The sequence below is a fragment of the Gadus chalcogrammus genome, chromosome 18 (assembly GCF_026213295.1).
Source record: "Gadus chalcogrammus isolate NIFS_2021 chromosome 18, NIFS_Gcha_1.0, whole genome shotgun sequence".
NCBI lineage: Eukaryota > Metazoa > Chordata > Actinopteri > Gadiformes > Gadidae > Gadus > Gadus chalcogrammus.
In genome coordinates this window covers 1,071,159-1,077,744 of record NC_079429.1, presented here as the reverse complement: position 1 = coordinate 1,077,744, position 6,586 = coordinate 1,071,159, and the positions used below count along the sequence as shown (strand labels likewise).

At 49.0% G+C, this 6,586-nt stretch overlaps 1 protein-coding gene across 1 annotated transcript in view; it reads right to left on the bottom strand.

The window, feature by feature from the left end:
- Nucleotides 1–1,390: 1,390 nt before the first annotated feature.
- fasn (fatty acid synthase) overlaps nt 1,391–6,586 on the bottom strand; it is a 41,531-nt gene continuing 36,335 nt past the window's right edge. The window contains exons 38-42 of the mRNA XM_056576598.1: nt 6,304–6,531; nt 4,895–5,106; nt 4,290–4,388; nt 3,560–3,811; nt 1,391–3,161 (exon numbers count right to left, since the gene is read on the bottom strand). Of these exons, the coding sequence (XP_056432573.1) occupies nt 3,036–3,161; nt 3,560–3,811; nt 4,290–4,388; nt 4,895–5,106; nt 6,304–6,531 (917 nt within the window). The 3' untranslated portion in view covers nt 1,391–3,035. The remainder of the gene's footprint in view (nt 3,162–3,559; nt 3,812–4,289; nt 4,389–4,894; nt 5,107–6,303; nt 6,532–6,586) is intronic.

Genomic DNA, 6,586 nt, shown 5'->3' with positions numbered 1-6,586 from the left:
GTGGTTTTTTTTGGTCGTTATAGAATGAAACATAAGGTGTACTTTCATTTTTTATTGGTCGTCATGAAAAAACCCATAAGGGGTAACACTGCAGTTTCTCACCAAATAAAACACAAGGAGTAACACTCTGTCTTTTTGGTCGTTATGGAAAAAGATAAGGGGTAACACTGTCATTTTAAATCAAATCAAATATAAGGGGTAACACTGTCGTTTTAAATCAAATCAAATATAAGGGGTAACTCCGTCGTCTTTTACCAAATAAAACATAACGTTGTATAAAAACCATAAGGGTAACACTGTTGATTTTCTTTGGTCGTCATGGAAAAAAGACAAGGGGTGATACTGTTTATTTTAATAAAATAAAACATAAGGGGTAACACTGTTTTTCTTTACCAAATAAAACATAAGGGGTAACACTGTCGTTTTTTTACCAAATTAAACATAAGGGGTAACACAGTCGTTTTTTTTACCAAATTAAACACATGTTTTTTATTGGTCGTCATGAAAAAACCCATAAGGGTTACACTGTAGTTTTTTCACCAAATAAAACATAAGGAGTAACACTGTCTTTCTTTTTGGTCGTTCTGGAAAAAGATAAGGTGCAACACTGTAATTTTAAGTCAAATCAAATACAAGGGTTAAATGTCATTTTTCATTGGTCGACATGAAAAAAAAACATATGGGGTAACACTGTCGCTATTTTTTGGTCGTCCCGAAAAAAAACATAAGGGGTAACACTGTCGTTTTTTTGGTCATCATTGAAAAAAAGATAAAGGGTAACACTGTCTTTTCTAATCAAATAAAACATAACGTTTATAAAATACCATAACGTAACACCGTCATTTTTATCAAATAAAACATAATGGATCTCACGCCGAATGCGTGGTGAGACTTGCGAACCCTGGTTATGACATGTCACAAATGAATTGAGCGGTTGTATAAAGCGGGGGGGGGGGTACAGAGGGCACAGACAGGGAGAGTGCGTGGGAGAGGTCCCCGGCGCCCCCCCTGTCCGCTGCACGCCACGCAGCAGCACAGCAGACCCAGGGCGAGTCCTGCCCGTGTTCATGGTTTGAATGTCAACCATTCTGGTTGCAGGTTTTGGTTTCAGGGTCTGGTCGATTCCACGGTTTGGGTCTTATTTTAGGGTCATGGATTAGGTTTTTCTTTGTGTTTAGCGTTTGTTTTCGGTTCCAGGGTTAGAGGTTCTTATGGGTTGAGTTTTAGGGTTTGTTTTCAGTTCTACGTTGTTTTTTTTGCAGCACCTTACATAAAGTCTCAACTAAAACCGGTCGGATGCCTCGATTCAGATCATTTGATAAAAACAGATCATTTCATTACACACACTGCTGGTATGTGTGCTTTTCACAAAAAAACAAGAGCCATTAAATGTTAGTGATATGCCTTTATTTTGGAATAGTAACAATAAATACAAGGGAGAGCAAAAAAACAAAACATCACGTTTCCCTAAAAGGAGCTGCTAAGCCTCCTCGCCCGACATAGCAACCAATCAGCACAAGGCCCAGGGTCAGCTGACTCTTCACCGACTCCTGTATGGAAGTCTCAGACATCAGGGGACCACAAGTTGTGGGTGACTGGCAGTCAAAAACCCTCATGGACCAATGTCTCAACAATGTGAAGCCGCAACCCATCAACGGTCACTAGTTGGCGCCAAACCCAACCGGATCCTCACGGTCCTCCGCGTTCTGCTACACTAAAGGGTTGTCGATGCCTATTGTAAGTACTGCTGTGTGTTAGCGCCAACGGCAGACACATGTCTATACCTAGCTTAGCATTAGTCTCGGGTTGTAATACTATTACTTTAGGAATGTCGGAGCAAAAATGTGACCTTTTTCAATAATGTAGAAATGTGTTATACAAGTACCACGTCACACACGTACAATAGCAGTCTGACAACAAATCTAATTATTTCATAATTCATAAGATGACCTCTTGAAACAACAGCGGATAGGACATCCGCGCACACTTTCACTAGTGATCACATCAGGAGAATAACAAAGCTCCATCAATTTCCACTCGGGTCCGTATCATACTGCTCTGTGGCTCCCTTAACTAACACTAGTGATCATTGCATGGCGGCTTTAAGCTCCCCCTTGAATCCCTTGAGGCACTAGCTCCTTTTTCAGGGGGCCCATTCATAATGTCCACCCCGAAAGAAACAAGAAAGAACAAAGAAAAACACGGAAAATATAAAATGATTAATCACAAAATGAAGAAATTGTAAACAAATGACAGACGCCAAATAAACCAAAAAAACTAAACAAACAGCAACCCGACAATCAAACCGCTCACAACGAGAACGCTCACCGCTTGAGACGCACCGAGGTGGAGGAGCATCCGCTACAAAAGGTGTAGCGCCACACCCCACAGGTGTAGCGCCACACCACACAGGTGTAGCGCCACACCACACAGGTGTAGCGCCACACCCGCTGCCGGGGCTCAACGGTCTGCATCATTACAGCGTCGGGGAGAACACGGGAGAGGAGGAAGCGTGAAGGAGCCCTCTGGGTCGTTTCTTAAAACACATCCGTGCCCCGCACCGTTTAGCAGACAGTCTGGCGGGGGGGGGGGGGGGGGGGGGGAGACTAGAACAGTGGGACAGTAGGCACTAGTTACCTGATCAACATGGCCGGGCGGACCCTCAACACCACTTAAGGTAAAAAGGGTTTCTAACGTTTAACTCGAAACATCGTTTGCTTGATAAGCTTGCGCTTTTATTTTTTAGACCAGGAATTCTTGGAATGATGTGTTGTTCCCCGTTTGCATCAATTGATTTAAGTCGCGCTCAGAGGGGAAAGATAGATTAAGCTCTTCCTGGTTGAGGCGACCCTACACCTAAAAAGACTCGGAACAAAACTACAACATTTTGTGTTAAAAAAGGAGAAGAAAATAAGGGATTCGTCTTGGTGCAGGAGGCCGGACCGCATTTTCTCTGCACCCCTTCCTGCTGATGTTTGGTGGTGAGGGGAGGGTAGTGTATGGGGGCGTGGCCTAACCCTGCCTGGGGGCGTGGCCTAATCCTCACGGGGCTCGGCCAGGCTGCTGTGGATGATGCTGCTGATGGACTCCACGCCCTCGCCCTCCAGGAAGGAGCGGTGGTCGCCCTCGACGACGTGCACGGATACGGTGCCGTCGCACACCTGAGGAGGGGAGAACGTCGGGGTGAGGTGTGGCACGAGAATTATCCCTGGAGGTTTACATAAGCGAGCGCAAACAGAACTACCGATAACAAGCCATGCTCACACAAGCCTTTTGATTTAAAAAGGGTTACAGGAACCCTTATCGCCCACATCCCATAATAATAGAGCTTGATTAGTAACTAATCAATAAAGTATTCATCTTGTTTGGGGGACCTTATTGTATTTGAAACTGCCATCAGGAGCAACCAAAAGTACTTCTTAGGTTCCGCTATATTTACGTTGATTCAGCGTTTTAATAGTACTGAAGAAACTCGTCGGTCCTCCCATAATGGCAGAGCATCAACAACAAACAATATCCCATGATGCACTGCGCTGACCAAGCCTGCGCGCCGCCTCACCTCGCTGAGCTTGTAGTCGCCCCCCAGGTTGTCGCCGTAGCCGCTGCTGGCCTTGGCGCGCAGCAGTGTCACGTTGCCATGGTACCTGGCGGCGGGCACGTAGCCGTCGGCAACCTTCAGCTTCTGGTAGAAGGTGGCGGCGGCGAAGTGCAGGCGCTCCCGGCTCACGTTGCGATGCCGGGAGGTGATGAGGTCCACCGTGGCCGAGACCCGGGCCTCCAGGTCAGCCAGCGGGAGGAGGAGCTCCAGCAGCTGGAGGGGGAGGGGCATAATGGAAGAGGGAGGGGCATAATGGGAGAGGGAGGGGCGGAGTGAAAGAGGGAGGGGCATAGTGAAAGAGGGAGGGGCAGAATGAAAGAGGGAGGGGCAGAGTGAAAGAGGGAGGGGCAGAGTGGAAGAGGGAGGGGCATAATGGAAGAGGGAGGGGCATAATGGAAGAGGGAGGGGCGGAGTGAAAGAGGGAGGGGCATAATGGAAGAGGGAGGGGCATAATGGTAGAGGGAGGGGCGGAGTGAAAGGATAAAAAAAATATTATAGACAAATTTGGCGAGAGGTAAGAAAAGTGTCACACATCAAATCTATTAAATATAGTACACCTTTATGCCTTGTACTAGTGTTCAACATATAAACTAGAGCTACATTAACTGTAACATTAAATGTAGTTTGTCAAACTATACAACACACAGCTAGTTAGACATAGCTGGTTGTACTACTCAACCATCAGGTGTACCTTGTTGTACTCGATGCCGGTGAACTGCTGGATGAAGGCACACAGGGCCTCCGTCTCAGCCTCCGACTCCTTGCCTGGGGTCAGCTTCGCCCGATAGCTCTGAAACACCATCGTATGATGATAAGTATGATGATAAGTATGATGATAAGTATGATGTTAAGTATGATGATAAGTATGATGATAAGTATGTATGAAGTACCGCTCTGATTAAGAGCTGGCGAAGGACAAACAATGTACTGATCAAATACAGATAAAAAAGGGTTATGTAGCTTCAACAAAGTACAGAAAAATTACTAATAAAAGTACACTGATAGAGTACTACCAAAGTGCTCTAATAACAAAAGTACGGCAAAAGCAAAATAAGAACTAACTATTAAGTACTGATAAAGTACCAACAAAGTGCTCTAATAAAAAAGTACTGATAAAGTTCCAATAAAGCGTACTGATTAAGACCTCTAATAACAGAGTATTGATAAGGTATTAATAAAGCCTTATCAGAGTTCTTAATCAGTACACTTTATTCATACTTTAGTATTACCGGTAAAGTACTTAATGAGTACAAAGGCCTGGTAGAGCCCCCCCTGCGCCCGCAGGTCGCCCCCCACCTGTGTGTAGGCCGCCACGTAGGAGTGGGACCCGTCGAAGAGGAACAGGGCCTCCACGGCGGCGCCCTGGGTCTGCAGCTGGGAGCACATCTCGAAGGCCACGCAGGCGCCGAACGAGTAGCCCGCGATGCGGTAGGGCGGGGCCGGCTGCAGCCGCCGGATGCAGTCCACGTAGAAGGAGGCCAACGCCTGGATGCTGCCCAGCGGGGCGGCTGGAGGGGGGGGGGGGGGGGGGGAGACGGGTCAGAGACCTCCGGCCAGAGACCGCGGGTCAGAGAGCTCGGGCCAGAGACCGCGGGTCAGAGACCTCCGGTCAGAGACCTCGGGTCAGAGACCTCGGGTCAGAGAGCTCGGGTCAGAGACCACCGGTCAGAGAGCTCGGGTCAGAGACCACCGGTCAGAGACCACCGGTCAGAGACCACCGGTCAGAGACCTCGGGTCAGAGACCACCGGTCAGAGACCTCCGGTCAGAGACCTCGGGTCAGAGACCTCGGGTCAGAGACCACCGGTCAGAGACCACCGGTCAGAGACCTCGGGTCAGAGACCACCGGTCAGAGACCTCGGGTCAGAGACCACCGGTCAGAGACCTCGGGTCAGAGACCTCGGGTCAGAGACCTCGGGTCAGAGAGCTCGGGTCAGAGACCACCGGTCAGAGACCTCGGGTCAGAGAGCTCGGGTCAGAGAGCTCGGGTCAGAGAGCTCGGGTCGGGGCGTGGTCTACGAGCTAGACGGCGGTAAACACTCCACAGCGGTGTCATACTGTCGATACTTACGTATACGTATTAGTTACTCTATAAATAAAGTATTACGGATTATTAAATCATGCATAATAACGTCAATAATGTTTTGTTTTAATCATGTAGCACATACCATCTATAATGTCTTAAACTATTACACAGCTACTTTTCCTACTGCGTTCCCAGATATGAATTCATCTTTACGATTATTTTATATTCTATTCAAATGTTTATTTCCATTTCTACCACTGGGCTGAACTTGAGGCACCATCCTATGATACCTAAAGAGCCTGATAACAGATTAAGACACACGACAGCTATATTGTACTACTGTTTACATTTAGCAGATTTGGCTGATGCTTTTATCCATAGCGGCTGGCGACCGTTCATTCAGTCACACGTTCACACGCCGACGGCGGAGTCGACCAGCATCTAACCCGGCAGCAGCGCAGGTTAGATGCCTCGCTCAGGGACACCACGGCACTCGAACCGGGGGTCGAACTAACAACCTCCCGGTTACCAAACAACTCGCTCTACCTCCTGAGCTTCTGCCGCCCCCCCCCCCCCCCCCCCCCCCCAGCCCCCCCGTTTAGTACGACAACCCCCTTCATACCCCCGCCCCAGCTCCATCCGGTCACATGTCCCAGCGGACAGGAAGTGGGCGTGGCCTACCCTTGGTGCACTGCAGGCCGTAGCAGGGCATGCTGAGCTTGGCGGTGAGGCTCTTGAAGGCGGCCACCGAGCCCTCGATGGGGTGCACCAGGAACAGCGCCCTCTCCTGGCTGTCCACGGCGTTGAGCCGGGCCAGGGTTGGCCCGTCGGGGTCCACCAGCAGCACGCTGAGGTCCGAGTCCAGCAGCACGCGGGCTGCAGCGTGCTTCACCGGGGACTGCCTGGACTCTGTGGGGGGGGGGGGGGTGACATTGATGTGTAAGTTGTGTCGTCATGGATACTA